The sequence below is a fragment of the Ursus arctos genome, unplaced genomic scaffold (assembly GCF_023065955.2).
Source record: "Ursus arctos isolate Adak ecotype North America unplaced genomic scaffold, UrsArc2.0 scaffold_1, whole genome shotgun sequence".
NCBI lineage: Eukaryota > Metazoa > Chordata > Mammalia > Carnivora > Ursidae > Ursus > Ursus arctos.
In genome coordinates this window covers 7,191,663-7,206,939 of record NW_026622763.1, presented here as the reverse complement: position 1 = coordinate 7,206,939, position 15,277 = coordinate 7,191,663, and the positions used below count along the sequence as shown (strand labels likewise).

At 39.8% G+C, this 15,277-nt stretch overlaps 1 protein-coding gene across 1 annotated transcript in view; it reads left to right on the top strand.

Annotated features, from left to right (window-relative positions):
- CNTNAP5 (contactin associated protein family member 5) overlaps positions 1-15,277 on the top strand; it is a 780,199-nt gene that overhangs the window by 729,297 nt on the left and 35,625 nt on the right. Inside the window, exon 21 of the mRNA XM_044388305.3 lies at positions 10,060-10,147. Coding sequence (XP_044244240.1) covers positions 10,060-10,147 — 88 coding nt within the window. The remainder of the gene's footprint in view (positions 1-10,059; positions 10,148-15,277) is intronic.

Below are 15,277 nucleotides of genomic sequence, written 5' to 3'. Positions count from 1 at the left end.
GAGGAAGAAGCAGGCTCATAGCGGAGGAGCCTGATGTGGGGCTCGATCCCATAACGCCAGGATCACGCCCTGAGCCGAAGGCAGACGCTTAACCACTGTGCCACCCAGGCGCCCCTATTTATTTATTATTTTCTAATAATTTTTTATTATCTTATGTTAGTCACCATACAGTACATCCTTAGTTTTTGATGTAATGTTCCATGATTCATTATTAGCGTATAACACCCAGTGCACCACGCAAATTGTACCTATCCCAATTCCCCAACCCCCTCCCCTCTGAAGCCCTCAGTTTGTTTCCCAGACTCCACAGTCTTTCATGGTTCATTCCTCCTTCTGTTTACCGCCCCCCCCCCTTCATTCTTCCCTTCCTTCTCCTAACGATCTTCCTATTTCTTATGTTCCATAAATGAGTGAAACCGTATGATAATTGTCTTTCTCTGCTTGACTTATTTCACTTAGCATAATCTCCTCCAGTCCATCCATGTTGCTGCAAATGTTGGGTAATCATTCTTTCTGATGGCTGAGTAATATTTCATTGTATATATGGACCACATCTTCTTCATCCAGTCATCTGTTGAAGGGCATCTCGGCTCCTTCCACAATTTAGCTATTGTGGACAATGCTGCTATGAACATTGGGGTGCATATGGCCCTTCTCTTCACTATGTCTGTATCTTTGGGGTAAATACCCAGTAGTACAATGGCTGGATCATAGGGTACCTCAATTTTTAACTTTTTAAGGGACCTCCACACTGTTTTCCAAAGTGGCTGTACCAACTTGCATTCCCACCAACAGTGTAAGAGGGATCCCCTTTCTCCACATCCTCTCCAACATTTGTTGTTTCCTGCCTTGTCAATTTTCGCCATTCTTACTGGCGTAAGGTGGTATCTCAGTGTGGTTTTTATTTGAATTTCCCTGATGGCTAATGATTTTGAACATTCTTTCATGTGTCTGTGAGCCATTTGTATGTCTTCATTGGAAAAGTGTCTGTTCATATCTTCTGCCCATTTTATGATTTGTTTATTTGTTTCTTGTGTATTGAGTTTGATGCTCAAAAAGAAGATTTGGATTTATAGATCTTGGATACCAGTCTTTTATCTGTAGTGTCATTTGCAAATATCTTCTCTCATTCTGTGGGCTGCCTCTTAGTTTTTTTGACTGTTTCCTTGGCTGTGCAGAAGATTTTTATCTTGATGAAGTCCCACAAGTTCATTTCTTCTTTTGTTTCTCTTGCCTTTGGAGATGTGTCATGAAAAAAGTTGCTGCGGCCGATATAAAAGAGGTTCCAGCCTATGTTTGCCTCTATGATTCTGATGGATTCCTGTCTCATATCAAGGTCTTTCATCCATTTGGAGTTTAACTTTGTGTATGGTGTGAGAGAGTGGTCAAGTTTCATTTTTTGCATATAGCTGTCCAATTTTCCCAGCACCATTTATTTATTTATTTATTTATTTATTTATTTTTATAGTAAAAAATACCATATTTTATTTTATTATTTTTTAAATAATAATATTTTTTATTACATTATGTTAGAGTACATCCCTGGTTTTTGATGTAAAATTCGATGATTTATTAGTTGCGTGTAACACCCAGTGCACCATGCAATACGTGCCCTCCTTACTACCCATCACCAGCCTATCCCATTCCCCCATCCCCCTCCCCTCTGAAGTCCTCAGTTTATTTCTCAGAGTCCATAGTCTGTCATGCTTCATTCCCCCTTCTGAGTACCCACCCCATTCTTTATTCCTTTCTCCTCCTACCGATCTTCCTAGTTCTTATTTTCCATAGATGAGAGAAACCATATGATAATTGCAGCATTGTCCACAATAGCTAAATCGTGGAAGGAGCCGAGATGCCCTTCAACAGATTAAGAAGATGTGGCCCAGCACCATTTATTGAAGAGATGCCTTTTTTCCACTGGATGTTTTTTCCCACTTCATCAAAGATTAGTTGCCCAAAGAGCCAAGGGTCCATTTCTGGGTTCTCTATTCTGTTCCATTGGTCTATGTGTCTGTTTTTGTGCAAGTACCATGCTGCCTGTGTGATTACAGCTTTGTAGTATAGCTTGAAATCTAGCAACGTAATGCCCCCAGCTTTGTTTTTCCTTTTCAACAATTCCTTGGCAATTCGGGGCCTTTTCTGGTTCCATACAAATTTAAGGTCTCTTTGTTCAACTTCTTTGAAAAACATCATTGGTATTTTGATTGGGATGGCATTGAAAGTGTAGATTGCTCTGGGTAGCATAGACATTTTAACTATGTTTTTTCTTCCAATCCATGAGCACAGAATATTTTTCCATCTTTTTGTGTCTTCTTCAATATCTTTCAAGAGTGATTTGTAGTTTCTAGAATATAGATCCTTTATGTCTCTGGTTTAGTTAATTCCAAGATAACGTATGATTTTTAGTGGATTCCCTAATTTCTCTTTCTTCAGTCTCATTTTTCATGTATAGAAATGCAACTGATTTCTGAGCATTGATTTTATATCCCACCACATTACTGAATTGCTTTATAAATTCTAGTAGTTTGGGGGTGGAGTCTTCTGGGTTTTCCATATACAGTATCATGTTGTCTGTGAAGATAGACAGTTTGACTTCTTTGCCGATTTGGATCCCTTTTTTCCCTTTTTGTTGTTGTCTGATTGCCGTTGCAAGGACTTTTAGTACTATGTTGAATAATAATGGCAAGAGTGGGCACCCTTGTCATGTTCCTGATATTAAGGGAAAGGCTTTCAGCTTTTCCCCCTTGAGAATGATATTCACTGTAGGCTTTTCGTAGAGGTTTTTATGAAATTGAGGAATGTACCCCCATCCCTACACTCTGAAGTATTTTAATCAGGAAAGGATGCTGTATTTTGTCAAATGTTTTTTTCTGCTTCAATTGAGAGGGTCATATGGTTCTTGACTCTTTTCTTGTTGATATGATCTATCACACTGATTAATTTGTGAATACTGAACCACCCTTGCATCCCAGGGATGAATCCCACTTGGTCTTGATGGATAATCCTTTTAATGTACTGTTGGATCCTATTAGCTAGGATCTTGTTGAGAATTTTGGCATCCATAATCATCAGGGATATCAGTCTGTAATTCTTCTTTTTGATGGGGTCTTTGCCTGGTTTGGGGATCAAAGTAATACTGGTCTCACAGACTGAGTTTGGTAGTTTTCCTTCTGTTTCTATTTTTTAAAACAGCTTCAGGAGATTAGGTATTATTTCTTCTTTGAATGTTTTGTAGAATTCTCTGGGGAATCCATCAGGCCCTGGACTCTCGTTTTTGGGGAGGTTTTTAATCACTGCATCAATCTCTTCATAATTAATTGGTCTGTTTAAAAAAATCAATTTCTTCCTGTTTCAGTCTTGGTAGTTTATAGGTTTCCAGGAAAGCATCCATTTCTTCCAGGTTGTTTAATGTATTGGCATAAAGCTGTTGATAAAAGTTGCTAATGATCCTTCCTATTTCATTGGTGTTGGTTGTGACCTCTCCCTTTTCATTCATAATTTTATTAATTTGGGTCCTTTCTCTATTCTTTTGTATAAGTCTGGCCAGTGGCTTATTGATCTTATTTCTTCTTTCAAAGAACCAGCTTCTAGTTCTGTTGATCTGCTCTACTGTGCTCCTGGTTTCTTATTCATTGATCTCTGCTCTAATCTTGATCAACTGCCTTCTAGTGCATAGGTTGGGGCTGTTCTTCTGTTCTAGCTCCAGCTTCTTGAGGTGAGAATATAAAAACTGCATTTTAGATTTTTCTATTCTTTTGAGTGGGGCTTGAATGGCTATGTATTTTCCCCTTAGGACTGCCTTTGCAGTGTCCCACAGGTTTTGGACCAATGTGTTTTCATTCTCATTGGTCTCCAGAAATTGTTTAAACTGGTTTTTAATTTTCTGGTTTACCCATTCATTCTTGAGCAGGATGGTTCTTAGTTTCCAAGTGTTTGAATTTCTTCCAAATTTTTCCTTGTGATTGAGTTCCTGTTTCAAAGCATTTTGGTCTGAGAATATGCAGGGAATAATCTCAGTCTTTTAGTATTGGTTGAGGCTTGTTTTGTGACCCAGTATATGGTCTATTCTGGAGAAAGTTCCATGTGCATTAAAAAAGAATGAGTATTCTGCTTTTCTGGGGTATAGTGTTCTATATATATCTATGAGGTCCATCTGGTCTGGTATGTCATTCAAAGCTCTTGTTTCTTTGCTGGTTTTCTGCTTAAGTGACCTGTCTATTGCTGAGAGTGGAGTGTTGAGGTCCCCTAGTATTAAGATATTATTATCTATATGTCTCTTTATTCTGGTTAAGAGTTGGCTTGTGTATCTAGCTGCTCCCCTGTTGGGGGCGTAGATATTTATAATTGTCATATCCACTCTTGGATACATCCTTTAAGAATAATATAGTGTCATTCTGTATCTCTAACAACAGTCTTTAGTTTAAAATCTAATCTGTCTGATATGAGAATTGCTACCCCAGCTTTCTTTTGAGGTCCATTGGCATGAAAAATGGTTTTCCATCCCTTCTCTTTCAGTCTGGATGTATCTTTAGGTTCAAAATGAGTCTCTTGTAGACAGCAAATGGATGGGTCATGTCTTTTTATCCAATCCACACCCTGTGGCATTTTATGGGAGCATTTATGCCATTCACATTAAGAGTGATTTTTGAGATATATGATTTTAATGATGTCATGTTGCCTGTGAAGTCTTTGTTTCTATTGATTGTAAATTTCTGTTCTGTATCACTCTTGGGCCTTTTTACTTTTATACAACCTCCCTTAAAATCTCATGTAGCGCTGGTTTGGTGGTTACAAATTCCTTCAGTTTCTGCCGATCCTGGAACGTCCTTATCTCTCCATCAATTCTGAATGACAGTCTTGCTGGATAAAGGATCTTTGGCTTCATGTTCTTCTCAGATAGAGTTTTGAAAATACCCTGCCAACCCTTCTTAGCCTGCCAGGTCTCTGTAGGCAGGTCTGACATTATTCTGATATTTTTCCCTCTGTATGTAAGGATTTTCTTCCCCTTGGCCACTTTCAATACTGTATCCTCGAATCTAATATTTTTGAAATGCACTATGATGTGACGTGGTGTAGGTCTGTTCCCATTGACTTTGGGATGGGTCTTCTCTGCCTCTTAGACATGAATGCGTGTTTCCTTTGCCAGATTAGAGAAGTTCTCAGCTATAATTTGTTCAAATATCTCTGCTGGATCTCTCTCTTTCTCCACCCTCTCAGCAATGCTGATGATTCTGACATTGGAACGTTTTATTGAATCAGTAATCTCCCATAATCTACATTCTTGAGATTGGATTTTTTTGAGCGAAGTTTCTATTTTAACTTTCTCTTCTCCCATTCCATCCTCCAATTCACTAATTCATTCCTCTGCCTCATTTACCCTGGCCATCAGAGCATCTAGTTTAGACTGTAATTGATTCATACATAGCATTTTTAATTTCTGTCAGATTCGCTCTCATTTCCACCGTTAGGGATTCTATATTCATTAACATTTTCATTAATATTTTTTTCAAGCCTACACATCATCTTGAGCATTGTTACTCTGAACTCCATTTCTGACAATTTGGTTATATCCATATCCATCAGTTCTGTGGCAGAAGCTACAGACTCATTATCTTTTCTTTGCTGGGGGGATTTCTCCTCCTCGTCATTCTGATGAGGAGATATTGTAGGGATGCCCAGAGCCCAAATTATTGACCAGGACCCAGGGAGTGTGCACTTGTTTTATAGGGACCTTAGGGATGTGGGCTTCTTGATTTTTCAGGCTGCCTTCTTGGGGAGCTGCCTGCCACGCTGATAGGCAATCCTGTTAGGTTAGAGTTGCCCTGTCCCCTGCGAGGGGGTATGGGGATGGGCACTATGTGTACTGGTATTTCTGGGCTTTTGTTCTCTGGCGGCTTTCCCTGGTGGTTTTCTGTGTCTCTTCTGAGAGTCAGAGCAGCAGTGGCCGTATCCTAGCCTCTGTCTCAGAACAGAGAGATTGCAGTCCACTCTCCACTGAGCTCTCTTGGCCCCTTTAACTCTGTTTCTGTCAGTGCTGCTAAAAACCCTGCAGCGTCCTGGGTTGTGCACCCCACATCTGCTCTCCCATCCCTCACTTCCATTGCTGGCATGTATCTGTCCTTTGTATTTCTAACACCGCCAGCCACCCCCCGTTCCCGCTTGCACTCCCGAGCTTCCCGTTTCTGTGTGGTTTGCGCTCCGGAGCTCCGGTTTTCAGTTTGAATGCAGGTGCGCTCCTGAGCTCCCGAGCTCCCGAGCTCCTGAGCTCCAGGGTTTGGTCCAGTTCCAGGGAGTGCTCCAGAGCTCTGGTTTTCAGTCTGGTCCCACTCGCATTCCCAGGCTCATGGTCTCAGTCTGCTTTCTCGCAGGTGCTGGTCCATGAGTCTGGCCAGCTCCGCAGTGCAGGTGGCCACTGCTTCACAGTGCCTGAGTGCGGTGGCTCCCCCCCCTTCCATTTTTCTTCCAATATCTGTGCACAGATTCTTGGCTCCCCGTTTTGTACCTCAATACTAAGCGCTGGAGATGTTCATTTGTAGAGATCCAGATGTATCTTCCTGCATCTCAGGCTGATTTTGTGGGTGTTCAGAATGGTCTGGTAGATATCCAGCTTGACTCAGGGGACCAGCTGAAAAAGGGGCCCCCTATTCCTCCACCATCTTTTCTCCTCCTCCTTAACTGGAAATTTTCAACCATATTTCTAAGCAATCCAGGGAAGCAAATGGAAAATACACAGAGAGGAAGATGAACTGTGGCAAAGTCTTTGTCATATGAAAGTTAACTTCAGAAATAAGACTTTAAACAGCCAAGGCTTTCCTCCTCCCCTCCACTACCACCCCCAGCCTCACTCTCTCTATCTTAAACTTATTGACACAACATAATACCACATTCAGGCAAAATCCTGACACAGCCTCCCTCCTCCTCTTCCCCCTCCTCTCGGTGCTAGGCACTTTTGAAACAAAGTAATTACTTCCTTTTTTTTTTTGAGAGATGAAGATCCTGAGGTCACGAGTGGCATCCCTATAGGACTTGAGTGTGAATTTCTGCTCTACAACCTATGTTATATGATCTTAGACCATCCCTCACCTTTCTGAGCTTCAGTATACTGCTTTATTAAAACAGGGGGGGATACATATGCAAACTGAGCTCAGTCAGTTTTTGTAAAGATTATATGAAAGAACAAAGCTAAAAGACAAAGCATGAAGGCTGGCATGCAGGACTTACTCAAAAAAGGTTTGTTCCATTTTCTTCTTTTTCCATCCCATTTAACAACTTGACAAGACCACTGGGCATCCTAGATTCTGAGATCAACAAAGCTTCCCCAGGCCAGATTTCAAACTTTAGACATCCAATAGGTATACAGGACTACTGACAGTATTTCACCCCTTACCAGTCCACCAATTATAATTAAAAACAAAAACAATACTAAACCATAAAAACAAATAAAAGGAAATCTGACAAAATAATGTATTTCCCACTGAATAACTAAATGATTGCAGTAGCCCATATTATAAATGTTGAAGGCCTAAAAATAAACATCTCTGGTACACCCCTCTTTTTTGTTTGTGTGATTTTGTCCTATGAATTTGCTAAGGTTTTTTAAATTAGTAACCCAGCACCTGAACCAATCCTAATGCTTAGGTGCCCATATTCCATGTCATGCCCCAACTATCCATAGTCCAGCAGTAGTCTCACGTATCCTTTGAGTCATCTTTCCTTCCTCTCCAAACCTTTACAAATACTCATTTTTTCCCTAAAATCTCCCTTAATTGAGTGTTATCTACCACCTTCTCTCCTTCGTTAGTCGTCTGGTTTAAGTTCTAAAGACTAGGTAATTCCCACAAAACAGAATAGCAGGATAAGGATGACTCATCTACTTGAACAGTGAACTCTCCCATGTGTGAGATTTGAACACGGACCTGTCAAGCTTCAGGAACAACTTGCACAGGAAGCTGATATTGTGGACCCTGGGGAGAAGGTGAGGGGCAGAAGCTAGGGGAATCTCAGCTCAACCTTCTGTTCTCAGCTCCACAGGAAATTCCCACTCATTTCAGCCTCCTCTCCTACCTGGGCAAGAGTGAGCGCATGAGGGGAGGCCCCTGCCCCTACTCAGTTTTAGAGAGTAGACGAGGCAGGAGAGAGCTCTGAAGGAAGGCAGAAAGAGAACTCCTTCAGGGCAAGGACTGAATCTGAATCCATGAGCATTAAATGAATTGTGGATGGGCACCATGGGGATCAAAAACCCTATGTTGTACTTAAAGGTGTAGGGGCTACCAGGCAGTGAGAAGCATCCTGGTGGTGTGACCAACTATGTCCTCATAACCCCAGGATAGAAAGGGCATTAATACAGGAGGCTTATTCATTCACTCAATAAACCCATGGTAGGAGTTATTTTACCAGTTTCTGTAGAAGGTCCTAAAGAAAACATACACCGCTAAGATGTCTGAATTCTCAAAGATAGTTTAGTGAGGGTGGGAGGGAGAGAGGGAGAGGGAACGAGAGAAGCAGATCTTTATAATGCAGTACTTTAAATTCAAAGTTAGGGGCAGAAGAAAAGCCACCAAGAGCATAGAGAAGGCTGTCAACTGATCTAACCGAGACACCAAGGAAAGCTTCCTGGATGAGGTGGACACCCGGAGCACTTAGAACAGTGTTTGGCACATAGTAGATTCTCAGATGTTTGTTGATGAGTTTTGTTGAAAGCCAGAAGTAAAAATATACAATGATTGTCTACAAGTTGCTCAGATATCTAGAGAGGTGTGGAGAAGTAAAGCAAACACCATACGAGTGATGGGTGGGCCACATGACAATGGGACACTGCTTTGTGACACTGTCTGGCCCTGGCCAAGTTATTGATCTTTAGGATATCTATGCCTCAATCTGTAAAACAGGGGTAATAATGCCTATTTCACAGTATTGAAAGATGCTTCAATATGATGTCTCATACATACCAAGTGTTCAATAAATGGCAAATATTATTCCAGTCTAATTTCATAAATGAAATAGTAACAAACTATCTAATCATACACCACAAGTTATAGTCCATGGCTTCTTTCACAGGAGAAACCACTGCAGAGCCCAGAGGATTCTAGGGGATTGTTAATCTGAGAAGAAGTGGGTGTGGAACAACTGTGGGATCTGGGAAAATTGAGTATCACTCCTGGGTTAGCTGCTTCTGGACTGGAGAGCAGGGCTGAGCACACAATTTTGAGGGTTCTTAATTTCCTTTTTTTCCTAAGTCAGCTGTGAGATAATGAGGATCCTTTCTAAGGACAATATCATGTGAATATTCAGTGTAGAGCTTAGAAGAAATTGCAGATTTTACTAGACCCAAAAGGCTGGAAATTGATGAGTAACATTGCCTTGAAATGAGGAGGAGGGGAAGAAGGGGATAGAGCTAGGATTATCAGTAGGCCAGAGGAAGAGGGTGCCCTAAAGGATTATCCTGGAAATAAAGTCCTAAAGAATCCCAGTGGTGGCTTTTGCTCACCCCTGTGAGGGGGGCTTATCAGGTATTCATGTTGGCAGGACTATCCCTCTAGCCTCTTCTCCCCAGGGTCTGACTGTTTGTCAAACTGAAATACTTGCTCAGCAAAATTTCCCCATCCACACCTGAATGGGACCAGATTAGAATTATTGTAGCAAAGGAGGCAGCAAAGGCCAAATGGGGAGAAGAGGGAAATGGGGAATGAACGTGTGCTTTCCATTCAATGTCAATCCTGCACAGCATGGTCCCAAGAAGGCTTCATTTGTTTGCTTGTTTGCAGCAAAGAACTTGGTGAGAAAATCTCAGTGGGGAGATAAATACCTGTCAAAAGCTGTACAGAATATCCCAGGGAGAAGACTTGTGTGAAAGCCTTTATTTAACCAAGAGCCAAGAAAGGAGTATTTTACGTGCATTGTGGGAGAATTAGTGACACATTTCTCATCTCTCCAGAGAGAAAGTCCCAAAGAGGGGTCTGCTCTGTGTGTGTGTTTCCAAGCTCATTCCAGATGGGAGGATTTTATGCCCTTTACTTACATACCTCTGCTGATGCACCTTTGTTTTCTGTTTTCCTGCAGGTGGATCAGCAACTGCGAATCAGTTACAACTTCTCAGCAGAAGTCGAATTCAGGGCCATACGGTCACTCACCTTGGGCAAAGTCAGAGGTTTGTTGTTCTTGTCCATTCCTTTCCAGTGGGCTTTGTTGAAATCAATGGAGAAATAATAATTTCCATTGGGCTGGCTAGTGATTCAAATCTGGAAGCTCTTGCTCCTTTAACATGCAAGATCTCAAATCAAGGGTTCTGGTATAGGACTTGCTGAGACATCTATGTGGCAGGGTTGGGAGCTGGCATTTATATCTACTTTATAGAAGGCTGAGTAAGGCACATTAACCCAGAAGTTGAGTAAAATAATTAATGTTTACTTACTTTCTAATTAATTAATTAATTTTAGATGTAATTTTTTTAACTTAAATTTCTTAATTTTCACTTAAAGAAATGAAGGATTTGAGCTATCCAATTATTGAATTACTCAAATGTCTAATCTCTTCATTAATTCATCACCAATTAGAAGAGGATTGAAATCTCCTATAATAGTGGATTTTGTTTTTTTCTACTGGAAGTTCTGTGAATTTTCATCTAAAAATAATGAGGTATTTATTAGGTGCATGCAAGTTTGAAATTTTTATATCCTGATGATTTGAACATTTTTTTTTTCATACCGAAGTGGTCTTTTTAACTTAATTTCTCCTTAGGGTTAAACTGTTTTGTCTATTATTAATAAATCTGATTCATTTTTGCTTTAGTTAACATTTGTGTGGTCTATCTTTTCCCCATATATTTCCTTTCAGGTTTTTCTTTTTCTTCCCTTTTTAAATTCAAGTATAATGAATATACAGTGTTATATCCCTTCCAAGTGTTCAATATAATGATTCAGCAATTCTATACATTGCATACTTTAAAAAAATTATTTGTTTGAGAGACAGACAGAGAGAGCACAAGTGGGGTAGGGGCAGACAGAGAGGGAGAGAATTTCAAGCAGCCCCCCACTGAGTACAGAGCTGACCCTGAGATCATGACCTGAGCTGAAATCAAGAATCCGATGCTTAACTGACTGAGCCACCCAGGTATCCCATGATTAGCATAGTCTTGATCTTTCTTTTTCTTTAAGCCTGTGTCTGATCTCATGAAGAACATATGGCTGAATTTTGTACTTTATCTAATCTTACCATCTTTGGGTTATAAATTGGCAAATGTAAGCCTCTCTACATTTTGGGGTTGTTTGTTGGTTGGATTTATCTCTGCTTCCTTATTTTCTATTCATTCAACTTTTTGGGCATTTTGAGCAAGAATGTATTTAACACTGGAAATGAGTTGCTTGAAAAATTGTGGCACCCCTTCCAGTGTTAGTAGATTCTTGCAGTCTTTTGGAATGACTCTTCAGCAGTTCTGAGGGGATTTATGGGGAGCTAGCTACTAGCTCTGAGGCCATCGCTGATGAGAATCTAGAATCCAGAATCCACTGAGGCCCCAGTCCTGCAGTACTCCTCCCCAGGAGGCAGGAAAAGGTCTCTGAAAAGTGATGGTAAAAGACACTTCATGCTACCATCCATGAATTTCCTTGCCAGTAGAAACAGCTGAAAAGGCATAAAAATGACTTCTGTCTCACAGCAGCCTTCCAGATCCATAAACTTATTTAATTTAATAAATTTAATTCTGGACATAATGCATGTCCAGAAACCCAGCTGCAGTTGGGTCTGGGAAATGTCAATTTTACCTTCAAAATGGCAGTTGAATGAGCCAATAACCACTGACGAAACTCTAGATTGAATCTTGTGTGTTTATTTTCTTATTTCCATCCCCCCTCCTATTAATAATAATTTTATGTAGATGGCATTATTATTATTATTAATTTTATTTTAGAGAGAGAGTGCAAGCGGAGGTGGGGAGGGGCAGAGGGAGGGAGAGAGAGAATCCCAAGAAGACTCCAAGCTAAGCTCAGAGACTGGCACGGGGCTCAATCTCACAACCCCAATATCATGACCCAGGCAGAAATCAAGGGTCAGAAACAAGGACTGAGCCACCCAGGTACCCTGACACTATTATTTTGCTTTACCAATGCAGTCACTAATTTACTTGTTCCTCATTCCTTCATATACTTCATAACTTCCTACTTACTACAAGGTTTGAGTTCCTTCTTTCTGAAGTAAATCCTTATGCGTTTCTGTTGTCTAAGTGTCCCTTCATCTGATAAAGGACTTTATTTCACCTTTATTAATGGAAGATAATTTTGCCAGACATATAATTCAATAATAGGATATTTTCCTCGATATTGAGAGAATTATTCAGTTATATAATGGATCTAGCTCACACTAGCTTATGAGACCCTGTTATACACATATATGCCCAATTCTGCATTCACTGATGTTACAATCCAGATTGAAACTGGTTAAACTCAGAGTGTTTATGGAAATCAGAAATGCTACAGGGCTTTCCCACCATTGAGGGGTCAGTTTTAAACCCTCACCAGCACAACACTCTAGTCTTCTGTCTTTTGATATTACTGCTGAAAAGTTGGCTGTCAGTCTGTCCTGCCTTTGAAAATGCTCTGACCACCCCCACCCCCAACACCCACAAGCTACTTTTAAGGTCCTCTTTTTTATTTAGGTGTTTTGCAGTTTTGTAGCCTTGTGTCTAATAGTATATTTCTTTTAAAATATCTTATTTGATGTGTGTGATTCCTATTTGTACCTATTTATTCTTATGTATCTATTTATCTATATCATATGTACTATTCACATGTATCCATGCATCAATTCTCAAAAATTCTCAGCATGTCTAATCAGACTTCTTTCTTATTCTCTCTATTCAATTATTTTAGAACCACAGTAGGTAAATCTTACATGTTCTAATTTTATCTCCATGTTTCTTATTGTACTTTTATAATAAGTATCATTATTATTATTATTATTATTATTTTATCTATCTTGAATTCTGGACAATGTATTGGTTTTTCCCATCTTCAAATTCACGAATTCTCTCTTCAGCTCTCCCTAATATCTCATTAAACCCAGTCAGTGAGACATTTTCATTGATTATCATTTTATTTCTAAAAGTTTTTATTTATTCTTTTTCAGCATATCTGTTTATTGAGTCTGTTGTTCTCACTCATTTTTCTGTTTCTATATTTTTATGTCTTTAATTATTATGTTAATAGCTATTGAACATTTTGCCTCTGACGATCCCAGTATCTGAAGTCTATAGGGGTCTAAATCTGTAGTGTTTGGTTTTCTACTCCTTTCCTATGGTTCCTTGTTGCAGTGTGTGTGTATGTGTGAACACATTGTTTGTTGAAATTAATTTTTTTTTGAAAATTCAATCGTACTCTTTTTTTTTAAAGATTTTATTCATTTGTTTGACACAGAGACAGCCAGTGAGAGAGACAGCCAGTGAGGGAGAGAGACAAGCAGGGGGAGTGAGAGAGGAAGAAGCAGGCTCCCAGCAGAGGAGCCTGATGTGGGGCTCGATCCCAGACTGCTGGGATTATGCCCTGAGCCGAAGGCAGATGCTTAACGACTGAGCCACCCAGGTGCCCCTGTTGAAATTAATTTGTAGGAACATTGATGATCAAAAATTGGGAAGCTTTCCTCCAGGCAAAATTTGCATTTAATTCTGCCAGGTGTCAGGAGGTGCTACCAATTTAGGATTATTTCAATTTCTCACTTTGGGGTTTTTTAATTCTGAAAATAGAGTGATTATATGTTTGAGCTGCAGGCCTGAATGAAAGCAAACTTATGACTGAAGTTTCAGCACAAATTTTGTTACTATTAATATCATGATATGTCATGTTATTACTTTTGTTACTTTTTCTTTTTTTTTTTTACAATTGAAACTGCATCAGAAGTGGACAGATTTTATGTTTATTCCTTTTGCTGTTAGGTGATACTCTTTTCTAGTCTACTTTTCACTAAAGCTTCATGTGAGAGTCTTGGTTTCAACATCTTCACTTGGCAAGGGCACAGGCTTGGATTTCTATTCTTCTCCAAGATGGTGCAAGTATTTCCCCATTTATGGCTCACTGTCTTGGTTTTGTCCTCTCATCTCCCAAAAAACTCTTCCTAAAACTTATGATTCTTTGTTCCTGAAGTTCAGTGAGACAGTAAAAGTATGTTTGTTGATTTTAATGAAGCAGAATTACATTTTAGAATATCAAGTCTATTATAGTCCTCTGCTACAAAAATATATATTGATTCATGTCATCCTCACTTCAGCCAAATCAGAAGAATCTTGGGAGGAAAGATAATTAAGGCTGCATGACCGCACGATTAAGTTGTATTTCATAGCACCTGCTTTGTGCAATGGAAGATTTAGAAACACCCACTTGTTTAAACAGTGTCCCTCCATTAGTCTTGTCACCACGTAGGAGGTTCCTGTCTTCCCATCCTTTGAATTAAACTAATAATACATAAGACCAAAAAGGTAAAATTTTAAATAAAGGTACTAAATCACTGAGGGATACCTTGTCAGTTTGTTTTGGGTACTTTGTGAGGGAAGATTGGAAAGAACTTGGTTAAGGTTGAGGAATAATACTCAGTAAAATTTCCTCCTTGTGCTAATGTCTGGGGACTCCTGACTGCTGGCCTCCCTCCCCATCCAAACTGCTGTTACAGACAGGATCCTCAATTAACCTTACTGCTTCTGGTCTATGCCAGATCTCTAGCTGGAGGTGAAGGAGATGATATGAACATCAGCTTCATTATTAAGGAGGGACACTAATCCTGGGAACTTATTGGAATTAAGCCTTATGCATCAGAAAGAGTATGGTGTAGGGACAGAGGATATGGGAAGGGATGGTACAGAAGTGGGTGAGTGGCATTGATGGCAAATGAAGCCCTATTCCACAATTTTAGAAGAGTGTAGCACTCTTTTGGACATTTTCAACTCTAAAACAAGGATGTGCAAGCATTTTTCATAGTAGATACCCAGGGCAAACAAGTGCAGTAAATGTAGTGCCTCATTTTCCTCAGTATCACTAATAGCATTCCACAATGATACAAGAACAAGTTGGTTTTTTGTGAGTAAAACACTTTTGTCCTGAGAATTCCTGTGATGCAGGGACGAGTCTATGAAAATAACATATAATCATTAACATTAAAAACTTCATTGCAGATGCTCACCCCTGGTAAGTCATGGGATATTGCTAGGTTTCTTCCTTGATTTACTGACACTGTTTGACTTTTAAGGCAGATTTTTTAGCTTGGTTCTATTGCACCAATGGGTTTTCAGAGAAATTAA